The sequence below is a fragment of the Cervus elaphus genome, chromosome 18 (genome assembly GCF_910594005.1).
Source record: "Cervus elaphus chromosome 18, mCerEla1.1, whole genome shotgun sequence".
Taxonomy (NCBI): Eukaryota; Metazoa; Chordata; class Mammalia; order Artiodactyla; family Cervidae; genus Cervus; species Cervus elaphus.
The window spans coordinates 108,357,272-108,377,193 of record NC_057832.1 but is presented as its reverse complement, the minus strand read 5'-3'; the positions used below and the strand labels follow the sequence as shown (position 1 = coordinate 108,377,193).

At 42.1% G+C, this 19,922-nt stretch overlaps 1 protein-coding gene across 1 annotated transcript in view; it reads left to right on the top strand.

Annotated features, from left to right (window-relative positions):
• Positions 1–19,922, top strand: part of KIAA1549 (KIAA1549 ortholog) — a 125,051-nt gene that overhangs the window by 56,647 nt on the left and 48,482 nt on the right. Inside the window, exons 7-10 of the mRNA XM_043872073.1 lie at positions 1,929–1,988; positions 3,317–3,465; positions 12,273–12,450; positions 15,459–15,643. Coding sequence (XP_043728008.1) covers positions 1,929–1,988; positions 3,317–3,465; positions 12,273–12,450; positions 15,459–15,643 — 572 coding nt within the window. The remainder of the gene's footprint in view (positions 1–1,928; positions 1,989–3,316; positions 3,466–12,272; positions 12,451–15,458; positions 15,644–19,922) is intronic.

Genomic DNA, 19,922 nt, shown 5'->3' with positions numbered 1-19,922 from the left:
TCTGAGAAGTATGCTCAGCAATTTGATGAGATACCCTGAAAACTGCAACACCTGCAGCCAGCATTGGGCAACAGAAAGGGCCCAGTTCTTTTCCACAACAACACCTGACCACATGTCACACAACCAGTGCTTCAAAAGTTGAATGCATTGGGCTATGAAGTTCTGCCTCATCTGCCATATTCACCTGACCTCTCGCCAACTGACTACCGCTTCTTCAAGCATCGTGACAACTTTATGCAGAGAAAATGCTTCCACACCTAGCAGGATGCAGCAAATGCTTTCCAAGAGTTCATCAGATCCTGAAGCATGGATTTTCACACTACAGGAATAAACAAACTTATTTCTCATTGGCAAAGATGTGTTGATTGTTTTGGTTCCTATTTTGATTAATAAAGATGTGTTGAGCCTAGTTATAATGAATTAAAAATCATGGTCCAAAACCGCAATTATGCTTGCACCAACCTAAATATACAGCAAAAAGACCAAGGTTTACTGTGTGTACATTTAAGAAGAAAAACAAAGCAGAAATGAAAACCAACAAAACCTTCCTTCCTGGTGGAAACAGTTCAGTTCACAGTACAAAGGGAGTGGAGTCAGGATAAGGGAAATATTTACTTCAAAAAAACAGTAGATTCCAGAGTTGAAGTCAAGGGAAAAAAAAGATATCAAATTCTTTTTCAGAATGGAACAGCCAAATGGCTTAATGATTATTACCGTGTTTTGTGTGTTAGTCGCTCAGTCGTGTCTGACTCTTTGCAACCCCATGGACTGTAGCCTACAAGGCCCCTCTGTCCATGGGATTCTCCAGGCAAGAGTACTGGAGTGGGTAGCCACGCCCTCCTTCAGGAGATTTCCCGACCCAGGGACCAAACCCAGGTCTCCCGCATTGCAGGCATATTCCTTACCATTTGAGCTACCTGGGAATCACCTGGGAAGCCTTTTGTTATTTTAGTGTAGTGTTAATTAAATGAATTTTCCAGTGGTCATGTATGGATGTGAGAGTTGGAATGTGAAGAAAGCTGAGCGCTGAAGAATTGGTGCTTTTGAACTGTGGTGTTGGATAAGACTCTTGAGAGTCCCTTGGACTGCAAGGAGATCCAACCAGTCCATCCAAAAGGAGATCAGTCCTGAATATTCATTGAAAGGACTGATGCTGAAGCTGAAACTCCAATACTTTGGCCACCTCATGCAAAGAGTTGACTCATTGGAAAAGACCCTGATGCTGGGAGGGATTGGGGGCAGGAGGAGAAGGGGACGACAGAGGATGAGATGGCTGGATGTCATCATCGACTTGATGGACACGAGTTTGAGTAAACTCCGGGAGTTGGTGATGGACAGGGAGGCCTGGTGTGCTGTGATTCATGGGGTGACAAAGAGTCTGACACGACTGAGCGTCTGAACTGAACTGAAGTGAATTAAATGAAAAAGGATAACTTGTAAAATGCAGAAGTAGACAGGGATGAAATTGTTATTTACGAATAGCAACTTTCAGTGATACATTGTGCAGGTATGGATGAAATAATAAGTATGCCAGACATTGGGTCACTTTACCCTGTCTGAGTCATTGCTGGGAATTTCCAGGGCTCTGAGGAACACGGAGTGAAAACTGGTTGCTCTGGAATTGTGACATTTCAAGGGGAACTTAAGGGTGAGCTCTGTGAAACAGTGTCCCATGATGTCGCCCTTTCTTTCCTTTTCTCCCTCTTTCTCCTGGAGGCTGATGCGCTCAGGACCCTGTCACTGTCTCTGCCTTCACCCCAGCCTGGCACCCTAGCCTTGCGCCCACAGGCAGAGCTGATTAGTGAAGGAGAGATGGCATATTGTGACTTTATCCCTCACTCCCTAGAACACTCACCTTTCTGACTGTTGCAAACATTTTTTTTTTTTTAACAGATCTTTCTCCTTTTCTAACTCTTTCCTTCTTATAGCCTTCCAGTACCCACAGCTCAACTTATCTCAGCTGTTGAAGTCCTCCTGGGTAAGAACAGGTATGTTTAACTTACATAATGTTTTGAGAAACTGTAAGAGGAAGAAGCCTGTGCTGGGGTATTGAGAGGGACACCGCCTTTCCTGTTTCTGAGCCCTAAATTCAGGGCAACATGTACCTTAGATTCCTGGCAAAGAATGAATGAAAAAAGGGATTCAGATTCGACCGCGAGAATATGTCCCACTGAGTTATGGCACAGAAAGGATTGGCTTTCTTTAAAATTCATACGTCAAGTTCAGGACAAAGTCTAACAGGAATTGACAATCTTCTGACCAGAACAGGACAAGGTTCCAAAGCAAGGATCTCTTCTTTTCCCCTAAAAGCCTCATATGTCTGGTTTGATAAGGACAAATAAGGTAACTTGGTGAGCAGTTAAGAAGCGTGTTTTAAAGTCTTGTGGGCCTGGGTCAGATATTCATAGCTGTGGAATTGCAGATAAAGGCTTTTTAACTTGGGACACAAAAGAGTAAAAGATGCCCAGTCTACGACAGTGTGGAAGCAGCCTGGTACCTCACTGGTCGTGGGAGGAAGCTTGCAAAGTGGGGATCATCATTATGGACAGGTTCCTGGGCCCTGCAAGTTTTCATTGCTCATGTACAACATGATGCCTGATAAAGGCCCCACCTCTTTGCATGGTACAGTGGCTTTATTTTCAAAATAATTTTCCTAGTGGTTAAGTGACTTACACGTGGTCCTATCTCAAAGGGGATTTGAGCCAGTTTTGGCTGAAAAACTCAGACTTTTTTCTTCTATACCATGCTGAGAAGCCGTTGTCTGTTTAGATAATCCAGATGTCTGAAGACAGGCTTCCTTATCTCAAGTCAGTTAATGAGTCTGAATCTTGAGTCAAGATAGAATATGAGCTCAGACCATTTACAGAAATTTTGAAATGAGTGCAGACAAAACATTTGATCTTGTGTAGGAGCTCTTAGTGGAAAAGGAAATGGCAACCCACTCCAGTGTTCTCGCCTGGAGAATCCCAGGGACGCCGGAGCCTGGTGGGCTGCCGTCTATGGGGTCACACAGAGTCGGACACGACTGAAGCGACTTAGCAGCAGCAGCAGGAGCTCTTAGCTCCAAAGCTCCTGCATTGCTGAACTCCTGGGACTTCTGGCCACCAGTCTTTGTGAACTTTAGAGATAAGACCCATGACCTATCCTCCCTGGGGCTCTCCCGCACCCCATTCATCTTCCCTCTTTCCCCTTTTAATGTCTCCTTCCTAGGGATTGGCATTTTATAGTAAGCCTGGGTTAATTTCCTTTGCACACACTCTTTCCTCTCCACTGTTAACTTGTTTGGGGGCCTCTGTGTGTTTCACCTTGAATGTAGTCCTCCTGGGTGTTGTTGAGAAGCAGCTCCAGAATGAAGTGTTTCAAGCTGAGATGGAGCGCAAGCTGGCCCAGCTGCTCAGCGAGGTTTCCACCAGAAGACGGATGTGGAGAAGGGCCACCATTGCTGCTGGGAACAGCATGGTGCAGGTAAGGAGACGGCCGGAGGAGGAGGGAGGGGAAGGACAGAGGAGCCGTCTAAAAATGAGCCGTGTTTTCACACAAATGGAAAATGCCAGGAGAAGAATCTTGATAAATAGACTGATTGCTCTCTTCAGCGGCAGTGAATGCGTCAGCATTTCGGTTCCACTAGAGTCTGGACAGATACTTCCCGAATCCTTAATGCAGCAAATGGCCTTGTGGGGACCACAGCAAAAGAATGTATAAGTGGATTGCCACTGGATGATCTGATTTTTCAAAGAGTAGTTTTTTAGTTACCAAAACAGTTTTATGGAATGGTAAGCATTATTGATAGCATCGTAGAGGTAAATCATTCAGCTGTGAGAAACCTTGAGAGATGGGAAAGAGGAAAATGTTGTCCTCTATTCCAGCACTCTGTCTTCCCCGCCTCCCGCCAGCCCTGGTTGTCCCTTGTTGCCCAAATTGTCTTCACGACATAAACTGGCAGAAAGGTTGCAATGACAGATCCATTTGAATCGAAAAGTGACCCATTTAAAAATGCATATACTCAAGAGTTGGGGGTTGGGGCTGTAATTAATTCCCATCTCGATATGAATTACATTATTTTGGATTTTTGTCTTTACCAATGCTGACTTGTAAAGCTAGGGAAATGGGATATTTGGAGCTATGCCATTCCAGGGACGAGAAGCCAGGGTGAAACCCCAGCGTGCAGAGATGTGGAGACTGGTGGTTTAGAGGCTTTCGAGAGAAAGATGTGAAGCTGACACTTGGGTGGGGAGCTGGGCAGTTTGCCGAGAACTGGCATCACCATTATCCCTCAGCTCTTTTACCGAGTTTTTCTCTGTAAATGTTGCTCTTTATTTTCCCTCCCAGAAAGGTGGTTATTAGGTTTCTAAACTAGTTACTTTGCCAGATGCTATAGAATATACAGAAATTGAAAAACTAAAAAAAAAAAAAAAAAAAAAAAGAGCAATATTAAGCAAATAACTATAATACTAAGAATAAAAATGAACATTAAAAGCCTTGCCTTATTTAGCAGCCTTGGCTTCATAGAGCTCAAGGTCTGGGTGGAGGTTAATTTATGCACATAAAATAGCAGTAGAGGACCATAAAATTCCATAATGATGTGTTTAATTAGTTGTGCAAGTTCCCTGAGATAGAAATGTGGAATCTTTGAAAGTTAACCAAGTCATCCTAGGCTCATGGTGCCGCCTAATGAATTGCTTAGAAAGCATGCCCTATGTGTCTTCCGCTTTAGAGTGACCAAACATGGAGATGTAGGCAAGGATTTATGTACAACCAGGACTCTTCATCAAAACATAATGCTATGGCTGATTCATGCTGATGTTTGGCAGAAACCAACACAATATTATAAAGCAAATAAGTTAATTAAAGAAAAAAACATAATGTGTAAAGACCCTATTGTATAGCACATGGAACTCTGCTCAATGTTATGTGCTAGCCTGGATGGGAGGGGAGTTTGGGAGATAATGGATTCATGTTTTATATGTATGGTTTAGTGCCTTTGCCGTTCCCCTGAAACTACCACAACGTTGTTAATCTGCTAAACCTCAACACAAGGTATTTTTGGTGATTAAAAAAAACAAACAAACCCATAATGTGTAAAAGTGAAAGTATTAAAACAAGCTCAATGTCCAGCAATTAGAGAATGGGCAGATAAACTGTAGTGAAATCTTTATGTTAGAATGTCCCATTATCATTTTTTTTTAATTAGTGAGGGAATATAGAAAAAAGCTCAAGTAAAAAGGGGCTATAAATGAATATATGCAATATAATCCAAATATTAATGTACATATGAAAAAAATGACAGGAGGAAATATGCCAAAATATTTGCAATGATTTTCTTTGGTTGACTGAGTTTCAGGTGATTTTTGTTTTATTCTTTATCCTTATTTTTCTTGTTCTTCAAAATTTCTTCAATGAGTGTATAATTTGTATAGTTGAATATGTGATTTTAATCAGAAATTTTTTTTTTAAATAACATAGAAAATGTTGCCCCAAATGATGACTGTCACAGCCTGGTTTTATGGATTTCAGATATGAATCTGATACGAAGTCATCTAGAAAGGATGCTGGGATTTTACAGACTGTTACTTTCAGATTGGAGAAGCATGTAGAATTTTTAATCAAGGTAGATGTCACTGGATATTTGGGTGTATGGTTTCTGCAAGAAGAAGCATTTCTAAAACTTATCAGAACTTTAAAGTGGAATAAATAGGCACATAGGTAGACAGGCAGGTGGATATAATCTATTGCATTTCAGTAGCCCTTTATAGTATTCCATTCTAAAGGCTAATGAAAATCAACTATTATAGCACAGTTCTGGGGGAGGAAGTAGGTGGTTAGGGAGAAGTGGTCAAGGAACTAACTTAGAAACAGCAAATGAAGGCCTAGAAACAACAAATGAAGGCCTGGACAGGTGAGCCGTTCTTAAGATGCAGAGGTATAAAGAACAGATTCTCCAGGGATGAGAGTTTGGACCTATGTTAAGGATCTTTATACATGATCTGGAAGTAGGCGTTCACAATGAAATCATGAAATAGTGGCCAGAAGTTTGCCAGAAGTTTCCAGTGGTGAAGAAAGAGGCCAACAGCCATGTCCAGAGCACAGGGCACTATTACAGTTCTGTATTGTGGCTAGCAAAGTAGCAGCTACATTTTGCCAATGGCAAATGTAGAGCCCAAACATTCAAATTATGTGTCTAAAATAGAGGGCTTGGGATTACCATTGATCATTCTCTCAGAATGTCAGTCCACTATTTTGCTGGAGTCTAAAGGGGCCATAAAGTTGTATATTACTAAGAGAAATAGCAACAAAATAGAAAGCTATATTTATGCAAAACTGTGATATATCAAGTGTCCTAGATTCTGAAGTACTAATGTAACAGGACTTCCCTGTTAACACCAGAGAGATACAAATTTTGGGACAAGTCAAAGTATTGACCCAGCAGATAATGAGTTTATGAAATTTTTTCAACTTGATTGTGAAGTAATTGACATATAACATTGTGTAAATTTAAAGTGTACTGTGTGATGATATGATTTATGTATGTTGTTTGGTTGCTAAGTCATGTCCAACTCTTTTGTGACCCCATGGACTGTAGGGGGCTCCTTTATCCATGGGATTTCTCAGGCAAGAATACTGGAGTGGGTTGCCATCTCCCTCTCCGTTGATTTATATATACGTTGTGAAACAATTACTAGTATAAGATTAGTTAGCACATCCATCGCTCACATACTTATTTTTTGTGTGTGTGGTGAGAACTTTTAAGGTCTATTCTCATAGCAGCAAGTATGCAGTACAATATTATTAACTGTAGTCACCATGCTGTACATTAGATCCCTAGAACCTGATGACTGGAAGTGACCCCCTTTGACCACCATCACCCCATTTCTCTTCCCCTCCACCCTTGCAACCGCCAATCTACTCTTTCCATGAGTTTGACTGTTTTAGATTCTACCACATGCGTGAAATCAGACAGTATTTGTCTTTGTTGGACTTACTTTACTTAGTGGAATACATTCAAGGTTCATCCCAGATAGTTGCAAATGATGGGATTTTCTTCTTTTTTGGATGAATACTATTCCATTGTGTGTGTACACACATGTGTATGTATCATGTCACATTTTCTTTATCCATTTGTCCATAGATGGACACTTTAGGTTACTTCCATGTCCTGTCTGTTGAATCTAGTGAACTTGGGGTGCAGATATCTTGTCAAAGACAGTGATTTCATTTACTTTGGATATGTACCCCAAAGTGGAGCTCCTGGACCACATACTAGTTCTAGTTTTAAATTTTTGAGGAACCTCCACACTATCTTCCACGGTGGCTGTACCAACTTGCGTTCCCACCAGTAGTGCACAAAGGTTCCCTTTTCTCTACATCCTCACTAGCATTTATCTCCTATGCTTTTGATAATAGTCATTCTAATAGATATGAGGTGATATCCCACTGTGGTTTTGAAATGCATTTCCATGATAATTAGTGATATTGAGTTCTTTTTCATGTACCCATTGGCCATTTGTGTATTTTTGGAAAAATGTCTATTCAGATCCTATACCCATTTGTTTCCAAGGGAGATACCAAGGGAACATTTCATGCAAAGATGGGCACAATAAAGGACAGAAACGATATAGACCTAACAGAAGCAGAAGATATTAAGAAGAGGTGGCAAGAATACAGAGAACTGTACAGGAAAGATCTTAAGACCCAGATAACCATGATGGTGTGATCACTCACCTAGAGCTAGACATTCTGGAGTGTGAAGTCAAATGGGCCTTAGGAAGCATCACTACGAACAAAACTAGTGGACGTGGTGGAATTCCAGTAGAGCTATTTCAAATTCTAAAAGATGATGCTGTGAAAGTGCTGCATTCAATACGCCAGCAAATTTGGAAGACTTAACAGTGGCCACAGGACTGGAAAAGATCAGTTTTCATTCCAATCCCAAAGAAAAGAAATGCCAAAGAATGCTCAAACTACCGCACAGTTGGACTCATCTCACACACTAGCCAAGTAATGCTCGAAATTCTCCAAGCCAGGCTTCAGCAGTATGTGAACCGTGGACTTCCACATGTTCAAGTTGGATTTAGAAAAGGCAGAAGAACCAGAGATCCAATTGCCAACATCTGTTGGATCATTGCAAAAGCAAGAGAATTCCAGAAAAGTATCTACTTCTGCTTCATTGACTTTGCTAAACCCTTTGTGTGGATCACAGCGAATTGTAGAAAATTCTTTAAGAAATGGGAATACCAGACCACCTTATCTGCTTCCTGTGAAATCTGTATGCAGGTCAAGAAGCAACAGTTAGAACCGGACATGGAACAACAGACTGGTTCCAAATTGGGAAAGGAATATGTCAAGGCTGTATATTGTCACCTTGCTTATTTAACTTATATGCGAAGTACCTCATGCAAAATGCCATACTGGATGAAGCACAAGCTGGAGTCAAGATTGCTGGGAGAAATATCAATAACCTCAGATATGCAAATGACATCACCCTGGTGGCAGAATGTGAAGGAAAACTAAAGAGCCTCATGATAAAAGAGGAGAGTCAAAAAGCTGGCATAAAACTCAGCATTCCAAAAATTAAGATCATGGCATCCAGTCCTATCACTTCATGGCAAATAGATGGGGAAACAATGGAAACAGTGACAGACTTTATTTTCTCAGGCTCCAAAATCACTGCAGATGGTGACTGCAGCCATGAAATTAAAAGACGCTTGCTCCTTGGAAGAAAAGGTATGACCAACCTAGACAGCATATTGAAAAGCAGAGATGCTACTTTGCCAACAAAGGTCCATCTAGTCAAAGCTATGGTTTTTCCAGTGGTCATGTATGGATGTGAGAGTTGGACCATAAAGAAAGCTGAGCACCAGAGAATTGATGCTTTAGAACTGTGGTGTTGGAGAAGTTGGAGTCCCTTGGACTGCAAGGAGGTCAAGCCAGTCAATCCTAGATGAAATCAACCCTGAATATTCAATGGAAAAACTGATACTGAAGCTCTAATACTTTGGCCACCTGATGTGAAGAACTGACTCACTGGAAAAGACCCTGATGTTAGACAGTGTGTTAAAAAGCAGAAACATCACTTTGCTGATAAAGGTCTGTGTAGTCAAAGCTTTTTTTTTTTTTTTTTTTTAAAGAAAGCTGAGTGCCGAAGAATTGATGCTTTTGAACTATGGTGTTGGAGAAGACTCTTGAGTCCCTTGTACTGCAAGGAGATCAAACCGTTCAATCCTAAAGGAAATCAGTCCTGAATATTCATTGGAAGGACTGATGCTGAAGCTGAAGCTCTAATACTTTGGCCACCTGATGTGAAGAACTGACTCTTTGGAAAAGACCCTGATGCTAGGAAAGATTGAACGCAGGAGGAGAAGGGAACGACAGAGAATGAGATAGTTGGATGGCATCTCTGACTCAATGGACATAAGTTTGAGCGAGCTCCAGGAGTTGGTGATGGACAGGGAAGCCTGGTGTGCTGCAGTCCATGGGATCGCAAAGAGTTGGACATGACTGAATGAACTAAACTGAACTGAATTGATGCTTGTTTGTTAATCAGATTTTTTTTTTTTTTGCTATTGAGTTTTATGAGTTCCTTAATATATTTTGAATATTAATCCCTTATTGAATACATGATTTGCAAATATTTTATCCTATTTCATAGATTGCCTCTTCATTTTGTTGATTGTTTCTTTTGCTGTATAGAGGCTTTTTTGTTAACATGTAGTCCCATTTGTTTATTTTTGCTTTGTTGCTTGTGCTTTGAATGTCTTATCCAAAAACCATTGCCAAGACCAATGACAGAGCTTTTGTCATATGTTTTCATGTAGGAGTTTTGTGGTTTCAGGTGTTTCCATTTAGAGTTAATTTTTGTGTGTAAGATGGTATCCAGTTTCATCTTTTTGGATGTGAATATCCAGTTTTCCCAACTCCATTTATAAAAGACTTTCTTTTCCCCATTGAGTATTCTTGGCTTTTTTGTCACCAGGGTCTTTTGTGGTTTCATATGAATTTTAGGATTGTTGTTTTATTTCTGTAAAAATGCCATTGGAATTTTGGTAGGGACTGCGTTGAATCTGTAGATAGCTTTGGATAGTATGGACATTTTAACAGTATTCTTTTGATCCATGACTATGGGACATATTTCCATTTATTTGTGTAATCTTCGGTTTCTTTCATCAGTGTCTTATAGATTTCAGTATACAGATCTTTACCTCCTTGGTTAAATTTATTCCTAAATAGTTGATTATTTTTGATGCTATTTTGAATGGGACTGTTTGTTTCTTTTTCAGATACTTTGTTATTAGTATATAGAAATACAAGTGATTTCTGTATGTTCATTTTATATCTTACAGCTTTACTGAATTTACTTATTCATTCCACTAGTTTTTTGGGTTTGTTTTTGGAGGGTCTTTAGGGTTTTCTGTATATAATTTCATGTCATCTACAAACAAAGACAGTTTTACTTCTTCCTTTTCAATTTGGATGCCTTTTATTTATTTTTCTTGCCTGATTGTTCCACTTAGGATTTCTAGGATTGTGTTGAATAGGGATAGTGAGAGTGGAGAATCTCATCTTATTCCTGATCATAAAGGAAAAGCTTTCAACCTTTCATCATTGAGTACAGTGTTAACTGTGTATTTGTCATATATGATTTTTTCTATATAGAGATATGTTTCTTCTGGACTCAATTTGTTGAGAGTTTTTATCATAAACGAATTTTGAGTTTTGTCAAATGCTTTTTTTGCATCTGTTGATATGCTTGTATGATTTATTGTTGAATTTGGTTTGCTAAGATTGTTGAAAATTTTTGCATTTGTGTTTCTTAGAGATATTGGTTTGTAGTTTTCTTTTCTTGTAGTGTCTATACCTGGCTTTGGTATTTAAGATAATGTTAGTCTTATACAATCAATTTGAGAGTGCTTCCTCCTCTTCAATTTTTTGGAAAATTTTGAGGTTTTAAATTTTTCTTTAAATATTTGATAGAATTCATCAGTGAAACCATCTGGTTCTGGGCTTTTTTTTTTTTTTTTGGATGGGAAGTATGTGATTACTGATTTAATTTCCTTACTCATTATTGGTCTGAATAGATTTTCTATTTCATCATGATACTGTCTTGGTAGGTTGTATGTTTCTAGGAATTTATCCATTTCTTCTTGGTTGTCAAATCTGTAGGCATATAATTGTTCACAGTAGTCTCTTTTGATCATTTATATTTCTATGGTATCTAATGTAATGTCTTCTGTTTCATTTATAGTTTTTGAGTCCTATCTCTTTTTATTGGTTCAGTTTCAGTTCAATTCAGTCACCCAGTCATGTCCAACTCTTTGTGACCCCATGGACTGCAGCATGCCAGGCTTCCCTGTCTACCACCAACTCCCGGAGCTTGCTTAAACTCACATCCACCTTGAGACTTGTTTTATGGCCTAACATATGATTTGCCCTAGAAAACGTTCCATGTGTACTTGAGAAGAATGTATATTGTGTTGCCATTGGAGGGAATGTTCTATGTATGTTTGTTAGGTTCATTTGGTCTGCAGCATTGTTCAAATCTGCTATTTATTGATTCCTGTTTGGATGATCTATCTCTTGTTGAGAGTGGGATATTAAAAAATTATAAATTTATTATCTCAAGAGCACTGGTTCTCAACAGGGGATGATTTTGTCCCCCAGGGTACATTTGGCAATGTTTGGAAACATTTTTGGTTTTCACAGCTGGTGAGGAAGGGCATGGCTATTGCTACCGGCCTTTAGCAAGTTGAGGGCAGAGATGCTGCTAAACATCCTATGATACTTGGGGTAGTCCCACATCAAAGAATTATCTGGATCAAAAATGGCAATAGTGCCAAGGTTGAGAAACTCTGCCCTCGAAGAACAGGGAGAAAATGCTAACAGATTTGAGAAAGGATTGGCTAGAACCACTAATAGTTTGAGAGAACCAGGGGTGTTGGGAGGACGACAGCACTCTCCCGTGACCTGTTGGAGCTGGTTGATAGCAGTTCTAGACTGGACTTGGTATATTCTATGTACCCTCCTTGCTCCTTTGTCTCAAAGGAGACTGAGCAAAACAAAGCACACTTGTTATTTCTGCAGAGAGGAACTTTCCTTTTAACTGTTTTTCTTCTCATCAAGAGAGCATCCTGGGGATTCTGGGATCTGGAGTGGTGTGATGACCTTATTAGGAGGATAGGAATAAATCCTGAGTAACACAGTCAAGGTTGAGTGCTCCCAAGAAAGGGCATCTGGAAACGTGAGCTTCTAAAACGCTAATGGTTTCTGTTATCTTTCAGGTGGTAAATGTGTCAAGGCTCGAGGGAGACGACAATCCCGTGCAGCTCATCTACTTTGTGGAGGATCAAGATGGAGAGAGACTCAGTGCAGTCAAGTCTTCAGATCTGATTAACAAGATAGACATCCAGAGAGCAGCCATCATCTTGGGTTACCGAATTCAAGGCGCTGTTGCCCAACGTGAGTGCATGAGACTTGGCCCCTCATAGTCATCTGTGCTGAGCTGGGGTCAAAAGTCAGTCTTTCTTTGATGATAATCTCTGAATTTAAAGCCTTCTTATGTGTGCATAGTAGATTTGTGTCTTATATCTTTATTATTAGGTGTCACTTATATAAGAGGTCAGTCATTAAAATTAGTTTGCCAGGACCTTCTTTATTTAAGTTGCATGTAGTTGTAGCATTCATGGTTCTTTTTCTTACCCAGCATTTTATATTCATAGTGTTATAGTGAGTTTTAGTAGCTTAAGTTAACTTTAATATTTTTCCCTTCTTCCTGTACTAAAAAAAAAAAAAGATTTATCCTAGGTAAAATACTGTATTTTCTCTGTATTTATTCCAAAATCTTATATGTCACATTTTGAATGTTGGGGTGGGGACAGTGAGTCAAACAGGAAGCTGGGAGGTACCTTCTGAATTTATTGGCTTCCTCCTGGGTCTTATAATACAAAGAAGTCCTTGATCCTTAGCCTTTTCAATCCTATTTCTCTCCCACCCTGTCCTTACAGCACTCATAATTTAGGGGTGTTTTGATATGTCTTTATTATTGCTGGGAGAGTCTGGGCTCCTGCCCCTCCTCGAGATGGCTATTCTTAATGCCTTTTTTTCCCCAACTCACAGATTTTGGTTATTTAAAAGTAAGAAAAGGAGAGACATGAAAGAGTATATTTTTCTAAATATGCCTTTCTGAATCAGACTACTATTTTAATGTGGGTGTTTTTCCTTTATGTTCCTGGGAGCAATCCTCCTAACAGCCCAGAGATATTTCCTCCCAACGACAGTAAAGGGATAGCTAAATGTTTAGAAGGAGTTTAGCATCAGAGAGTGTTGAAAATCTCCCCCCAAATTTCAGCGATGACGGCAGTTCTTAAAAAACGACAGCTTTGCAATGATCCTCAGTAATGGAATGTTCTTTGTAAGAGCTGTCCTTGGAAACTAACGAGGAAGAGGGTCAGTGGGCACACTTGCTCCATTTTATAGGTGATCATGGGAGAGTTGAAGCAATTAACCACGGGTGGTTTGTGTTTGTGTATTTGAGAGATGATTGTGTATTGGTGTGTTCTGTTTCAAAGCAGCCAGAAAAAATAATGAAACACTTACTTGCATTTCTTCATAGATGGTATTTCTGACTGTTGGATGGGTGCCCCAGTCCAGCTGAGCACTCACTTTTTTAGAAAAGATGCATTGCAGTAGACTCTGGGCACTTTTCAAGGCTACTTCCATCTGCTTTTGCACCTCTCTTGGCTCATTTTTGTGCTGAAGACCACGGGGGTAGCAGTCCTGGGATTGGAAGCTTCAGCCAAGACTAGAGCCAGCCCCCAAAACAGCTGTGGACCCCGTGTCAGGCCCTCATTTTGATGAGTCACAGGGTTTTACTAGGTTAGAACTAAGAAGAGTCTCAAGTTGTCCCAGCTCCTCAGTTTGGTTGTGTAACTCCAGTATTGTCAGTTGTTTTCATGCAAGATAAACTACGTGTACAAGCTATATTCATGGCAAACTAAAAGATCCAAACTGTTAACACCCTGTCACTTTCCCCATTTCCTGCAGAGTCTTTGCTTTGTAATTTGTGCTTCTTTCAGAGTGCACGTGCTTTAGAGGGCTTGCTCCCCTCCCTGGTCACTCAGGGGCCTAAACCCAAACTTAAACCAGCACTAAGCATCTCTTTTTATTGTTACATCTTCGAGTGAAAACATTCTGATCCCGTAGCATGTGTTAACCATTACAGGATATGAAAAAAGTATAAAACTTAGTCCCTGCTCAAAAAGACTGAGGTTGTGTTTGAACAGACAAGGCATAGAGTCATGACCATATTAATGAGCGAAGTAGTATTGTATATCAAGATGATACATTTATGTAATAACATGCATCGTGAAAGAACAGCACACTACTGTTTATAAGACAAAGACATCCAAGGACAAAAGAAGTTAGACAAGGGGAATCCACCGTTGTCATGGAGAGGTTGTTGTGAAGTGACCGTAATGGATGAGGGAGCTGGGCAGAGAGGAGGGGGCGTTTTGGTTTCCAGAGCCTGGTAATTGGAACCTGAGCTTTAAAAGGACCGGAAAGACTTGAGCTTTTAAGAAAAGCTGAATCTTGCAAGAGAAGGAATATAAAATGAAGAGCATGAAGGCCCAGTACTGGGAGGCTGGGTTAGGGAGAGGAGCCCATGAAGGAAATTGAGGACCGAGTAATGACAGCATGATCATCCAAGGCCATGGGAGATGGGGGGGTTGCGGTGGGAGGTAGGGGGGCGGAGGGTGGAGGGCGGAGGATTCAGAATGTGAGTTGAGGGGACTTCCTTGATGGCCCAGTGGTTTAGACTTTACTTGCCAGTGCAGGGAATGTGAGTTTGATCCCTGGTTGGGGACCTAAGATCCCACATGCCAACAAGCCAAAACATAAAACAGAAGCAATATTGTAACAAATTAAATAAAGACTTTAAAGATGATCCACATCCAAAAAAAAATATTTTAATGTAATTGTAAAATTGACAACTATACCTTAAGTAAAGCGGTTTCCAATGCAAATTCCTATTTCAAGGGCTTAGAGAGAGACCCAAATGAAGAATGAAGACAGTGCTCACAGACCCCTTAATGGGATTTCTGATTTTTGGTGAGGATTAGAAATCTTGCTGCAGTGAGAATTTAGGGAGGGACCTGGTAGAATAAACTGGATGTCAGGAGAATAAGCTGGACGTCAGGAGACCTGGAATCAACCTCACTTGGCCATTGCATTAGCGATGTTCCTTTAGACGTGTCATGGATGTCACTGTGACATCTGCTGTGTTGTAGCTGGAACATCCTGAGTTGTGTTTACTGCATCCCGTTTTTTGTCTTCAGGGGGTCATCATCTCTCCCCAGTTGTCTTGAGCTGAAATGACGTGGGAGGGTTTCTGCTAGTAGAGGGGGCATTCACTGTCCAGTAAAGGAGCGCAGAGGACTCACCGGGAGACCTTGCTTCCTCGTGTGCAGCTGTGGACAGGGTGAAGAGGCCGTCCCCCGAGTCCCAGAGCAGCAACCTCTGGGTCATCGTGGGCGTGGTCGTGCCGGCGCTGGTGGTGCTGGTGATTGTCGTCATCCTCTACTGGAAGCTCTGCCGCACGGACAAGCTGGACTTTCAGCCTGACACCGTGGCCAACGTTCAGCAGCGTCAGAAGGTAAGGGGCGGCCCCTCCACCCCACGTTCACGTGAGCGTCTTGTGGGCTGGGCTGGGGTGAGTTCGGGCTCCTGGTACTGAAGGACGGGGAGAGGGGCTGGTCAGGAAATCTTCCGGGCCTGCGGGTGGTGTCCCTTCACTTCCGTGTTTGTTTGCTGAAAGCCAGGTCTTCTGTAGTGTTCAATACCTGCCCAGGAAAAGAAGCTGTGTAAAGACACAGTAATGCTGTGGGCTCCGAGTTCCACTGTGATTTTATTTTTGAGATATTCAGTTACAAAATCATATCCATTCTGTGCATGAATTCTGATCTATTTTAACCCTGGACGCGTTCAGAGAGCAAGAGCCAAGGTAGGTTTTCTTTGATCTACAACCCCGCTGGGTGGCTCCTTTATTTTCTGTCTACCTTACTGCAAGCCTACTTATCACCTTGATCAAAAGCACTTAATCATTAAAAAGTGGTAATATGTGCCTTTTTCATTTTGATTATATATATATGTATGTACGTACATAATGAGTCTTTATTTGACAACCTTCAAAAAAAGTTCGGAGTACTAGTCAACCAGAAGGAATTCTGTGTGGTCTTTCTTGTTAACAACACCCAAAATGCATCAGCTGCAGTTTCCAGATTGGGATACTTTAGGGAAGAACAAAACAACCTGAGTACAAAATTTTCTATTTTTTTTTTCCATATCCCCCCTACCCAACCCTACTCTGCAGTCTTTTAGAGTTAATTAATCTTACACCTAATTTGACAGCAGTTTCTTTCTTTATTAGCAACTCTTTTTCCATGTCTTTCCAAGGCATTCCTTGGAAATTTATAATAGCAGTTTTTAGTGTTTATAATAGCAGTTCCCTTCTCATACTTATGTTTCAACAGTATCTGCAGTATTTGTCACATATAAGTTTCAGAGTGAAGACACAGCATCTTGGTCAGTGTCTGGCTCCTCTGGTGAAGCCTGAACATGCCAAGTAAGAGAAGAGCTGGTTAGGTGCAAACCCTGAGCTCAGCACACCTGTCAGCCTCACCCAGGGCATGAGAAGTGGTGGCTACCGACTCTAATAACATGTATCCACTCTGGGTCACACATTTAGAGGACTCGATGGACTCTAAGAGTTTAGTGAGAAAAAGAAATCAAGAGGCAGAAGAACAGGAAATACATGACCACCTATTAACCTTCTAATTTTACTCTGATTTTCTGGGTATTAAAAAATCCTGTACATGATAAACCTAGACCTGATGGATGAAAAAAGTGAAAGCGAAAGTCACATCCAACTCTTTGCAACCCCATGGGCTATACAGTCCAGGCCAGAATACTGGAGTGGGTAGTGTTTCCCTTTTCCAGGGGATCTTCCCAACACAGGGATCGAACCCAGGTCTCCTGCATTGCAGGTGGATTCTTTACCAGCTGAGCCACCAGGGAAGCCCAAATTAATTCAGCACTATTTAAAGTCATTTTTGGGGTTGTTTCTTTGACCACACTGTGCAGCATATGGGATCTTAATTCCCAGACCAGGGATCGAACCCACATTCCCTGCATCGAAAGTGTGGAGTCTTAATCACTAGACCACAAGGGAAGTTCTGATGGATGAAAAAAAGAATTTAAAATTTATTTTGCTTGTAAAAGTAAATGAAGCGCATTCTTCTTCTTATGATTTAACTAAGAATTGCAAACTCTTGATTAAATTGCAAGCTTATGGTTATCCAGCATTTTGGAAGCAGTTTATACATTAAGGTTATATTTATTACCCATCTTCATTTATTATTGACATAATCTGCTAAGGTTGTTTTGTTGTCAGACTGGTGAATAGCATGGAAAAAACCTGGGGGGTAAAGTCCTTGTTGTACTAAATGATTCATCGTGTGACTTTCACTGTGGTGACATCAGCAATCGGTTTGGAAATGTTTCGGGTTCTGGTGAAAGAGCCCTGTTACAGAGAGATATAGCCAGTGTAGACGGTTCTGTATTTGGGTCTGTACTGTGCTGTGATTCCTCACATAAACACTCCTGTGGAAACCTATCCATTGTCTCTCACTTCAGTAAACTGTCAAGAGAACCACATCCCTGAAGTTCACAATGGACTGTTCTGAAATATTCTAACCCCTGATGCTGCTATCCCTCAAATAAACAGTTTCCAATAGAACTTTCCGCCTTTGGAGTTGTGTTCTTCTGCATGTGCTGCCTGGGTTGGCGTATTCACTTTTACAGCATCTTTTCAGGAAAGGTTTTTTGTACCAAGGATTCCGCAAGAGAACAGGTGTCCTTGACTTGGTTAGAAGTGTAGCAGGATCTTTGTTTTGCTGACATAAGAGCCCATCGTTTGGATCTTGTCATGTTTTTCTAATAAGAAGATGATGCTATCCATTTAGTTCAAAAACAAGCATCTCTGCTTCATAAGTGTTTCTTCTAAGATTATCTGACAATAGTAAAGTGCCTCTAGCCTATTCTTCAGGGCACTTTGCAAAGATGCTGTCTTCCCTGTGACTCAAAAGAGCAGAGGCTCTTTTTCCTTCTTGTGTGGCTGTTTTCACTCTCTGCTCTGCTCACCCCGCCCCCTGATGCTGCTTCACTGCTATTCTCTGAAATCTTTTAGCAAATCCCAGAGCTGCAAACATCTGGAAACAATAAATCTGCTGACCCCAAATCCACACCCCTTTCTTCTTGTAACCAGAGGGAAACCTCTTCCTATTGTCTGAGAGTAGATTAGTTTTGAAATATGATAAGAGAGAGAAGCCATTCTGTCCTATTTTGAGGCACAGTCTTTTAAAATTTTGAATGATAAAAAGAAAAAACACAAACCCTAACGCATGTCTTTCTTTTTATCTGTATTCTCTTTAATCTGTAGCCCAAAGGCATCACTTTTTACTGCTACCAGTAAAATTACAGCTTGGACCCGCCTCGCCCTGTTGAGGTTCTATTTAAAGACATGAACAGCATTGGCTTAGATGTTGCCTGCTTGGTGAAAACTTGTTCCTTCTGATGGGGACGTTCCACACCCCGTGGTTGGCCTGGGACCTGGTTCCTGGCTCGCGGGCACCGTGGGCGGCCGGATGGGGCTGCCTCAGACGCCGCGTGTTCATTCAAGTGCTGAGCCTTTGCTCTCCGCCCAGCAGGGTCGGCCTGGGTGACCAGTGCAGATAACATGTGGCCCCTGCCTTTGAGGGCTTTGATGAGGGAGGAAGCGGCTCAAAGCCGACACACAGGAGCCTCTGTCCAGGGCTCTGGGGCAGCTCAGATAAGGGGCTGAAGCTTGGAGGCTGAGGAGGGGAAGCCAGAGGAAGTGGGCCCAGGTGGTGGGGGAGGGCAGGTGTGGACAGCCGGAAGAATGGGGCGAAGGTGAATGTAGCGAAGGGCACAGCCAACACCAAGGTGACAGGTGTAGGCAGGAGCGAGGCTTGGAGGGGTTTCTGGGACGTGCCAAGGGGTGGAGGTGATGCTCTCGGCTTGGGGGAGCTCTGAGGGGTTGTCAGTGGGGAGAGTAGCTTGGATGCATTGATTTGTTTTTGTTTTCAAATTTAGTTGCATTGGGTCTTTTGGTGTGTGCGCGGGCTCTTCGGTTGTGGCGCCCGGGCTTTCTCTGGTCCCAGCGGGAGCTTCTCCTGTGGTGGCGCCCAGGCTTTCTCTGGTCCCAGCGGGAGCTTCTCCTGTTGTGGCGCCCAGGCTCTGAGCTCGTGGCTCAGACGTTACAGTGCTGCATGGGCTCAGTCACCCCAAGCACAGGGGATCTTAGTTCCCCGACCAGGGATCGAACCCACGTCCCCTGCATTGGGAGGCAGATTCTTAACCATGGGGCCACCGGGGAATCCCCTGGACACACTGATGTTTGAAACAGTTCCTGAAGAGGGCAGTGTGATCAGCGGGTTGAAGTGAAGCTGGAAGAGTTCCTTCTATCTGAGCAGAGTTCGTCTCATCCCTTCTCTGCAAGGATCGTGTTAACACCTAAAGTGTTGGTGGCTCCAGGGTGTTCTGGGTCAGCTGAGCAGGACTTGCCAGGGCCTGGGGGTGGGAGGATCTTGGAGAACTGCTTGCCCACCTCCTAGACCTTGCGGTGAGCCGTGGCCCCACGCTGGGCTGCAGGGGAGACCCGGGGTGGCAGTAGGCTCGCCTTGTCTTCACCCCCTCAGTGGAGACAGCATGGTGGCCCTGGTGACTCCCCCGACCACATGCATCAAACAGCAAGCGCTTAAACAATGGCGCTGTCTTGGAGGTGGTGCGTTTTTATTCAGCCACTTTGGGGGTCGGCTCTGCGGTTTCCCTTGTCATCTCAACTGCTCCTTCCT